Below are 1,917 nucleotides of genomic sequence, written 5' to 3' on the forward strand. Positions count from 1 at the left end.
TAATAAATCCTTCCCAAAAGGCTCCAAAACGACCCTTATCTGTATCTTCAAACAGCACAACTGACAACAATGAATCATTAAAAAATCCTCTAAAACCTATCGAAACAAATTTGGATAAACCAGATTACCTCGAAGGTCATAAAATCGAAGAAAAATTTAAAAAACCAAAGACCAATACAGATATCGATGAAAACAAAATAGATATCCTAGAACATCAACTTCTTCCACTCAGATAAATACTTTCAAACCCAAATAATCTATATCCACTCAATTATCATCAACCTAAAAGTTTACTAGAAAACACGAAAGGTACTCCAATGTTACAGAAATTGCTTCGGAATATATATCGAATTTTCAGTATCTCATCACGACGCTTGAAAAAACCAGGACACTTCTTATAGATAAAAACATTAAACGCGGATTCACAATTTTGAAAAATAAACTAAGAAAAGAAAATATCTCTGACAACGATTCAATGACTTTCTCCGAGGCCAGTGATGATGACCAATTACATCATTCTCACAATCAACCTAAAAATGGCTGATTATATATTACAATGGAACTTGAATGGCTACCGTCCGCAAAAAGAAAATCTCCAGATCCTAATCAATAAATATAGTCCAGATATCATATGCCTCCAGGAAACAAATTTTAAAAACAATTTTCAAGCTAACATAAAGAATTATACAAATTTCACCAAAAACAGAACAAATGCAACCCATGCCAGTGGCGGAGTAGCTACATATATTAAAAGAAGTTTCAAAGCAACTGAAATTATTCTAAATACCGATCTTGAGTGTGTTGCAATTTCGGTCCTATTCTCAAAAGGTCCGATCAGCATTTGCAACATTTACCTACCCAATAATTGTATCCTTTCACAACAAAAAATAAGTAGTTCATGCAATCAGCTTCCAAAGCCTTATATAATATTGGGAGATTTTAATTGTCATAGCTATACGTGGGGTTCGTACAAACTAGATGAAAGAGGGAAAACAATGGAACAAATTATGGAAGACCTTAATTTAGTACTATTAAATAATAATCATCCAACTCACTTCAATAATTCCTACAACATATTCAGCGCTATTGATTTATCAATCTCTAGTCCCTCAATCGCACATAATTTCAACTGGGAAACTATCGAAGACCTATACGGAAGTGATCATTATCCCATACTCTTACACTATCAGTTAAATCCGACTTCCACTTACTCTACAAATGAAATAAAATGGAATTTCAGGAAAGGTGATTTTTCAGAATACCAAAATATAATCTCGATAAAAATAAACGAACTTCAATCTCGATGCGACCAAATGATGAATATCAACGAAAAAGTAGACATTCTAACGAAAATTATACTTGATGCTGCCAAAACATGTATTCCTAATTCATTGAGCAAAGCACAAAAGAAAAGGTTACCATGGTGGAATGAAGAATGCAGTGAATCTCTAAAAGCTTATAAACATGCCTTTCAAAAATACAAACGCCACCCTACGTTTAACAATCTATACGAATATAAGCGCTTAAGGGCATATTCGCGTAAAACCTTTAAACAACAAAAAAAAGTATCGTGGGAAAATTTTATATCTTCTATTAATGCATCTACATCTACTTCTACAGTATGGGAAAAACAAAAAAGAATCAATGGAACTGGAACTCGGGTTCCCCTTCCTAACATTATGCAGTCTCCAGACAACACTATCGTAACCAAGACTGAAGATAAGGCTAACCTATTAGCTAGTACATTTGCGAGGAACTCAGATGATTCCAACTACGACACCGAGTTTCAACAATTTAAAAACTCTTCCGATATAATTATTCAAAAAATTCTAGAATCAAATAATCAATCAAATGAAAATATAAACACACCCATACAAATCTCTGAAATCGAAACAGTTCTTTCATCAACTAAAAATT

At 33.0% G+C, this 1,917-nt stretch overlaps 1 protein-coding gene across 1 annotated transcript; it reads left to right on the plus strand.

Annotated features, from left to right (window-relative positions):
- Positions 1-104: 104 nt before the first annotated feature.
- LOC128882311 (uncharacterized) lies at positions 105-1,740 on the plus strand (the record flags this gene model as incomplete). The annotated part of the gene is made up of 1 exon (XM_054133890.1): positions 105-1,740. A coding segment is annotated over exon 1 (1,243 nt), but the record flags the coding sequence as incomplete, so codon positions are not given.
- Between the last annotated feature and the right edge of the window lie 177 nt (positions 1,741-1,917).

Source organism: Hylaeus volcanicus, unplaced genomic scaffold, assembly GCF_026283585.1.
Source record: "Hylaeus volcanicus isolate JK05 unplaced genomic scaffold, UHH_iyHylVolc1.0_haploid 10009, whole genome shotgun sequence".
Taxonomy (NCBI): domain Eukaryota; kingdom Metazoa; phylum Arthropoda; class Insecta; order Hymenoptera; family Colletidae; genus Hylaeus; species Hylaeus volcanicus.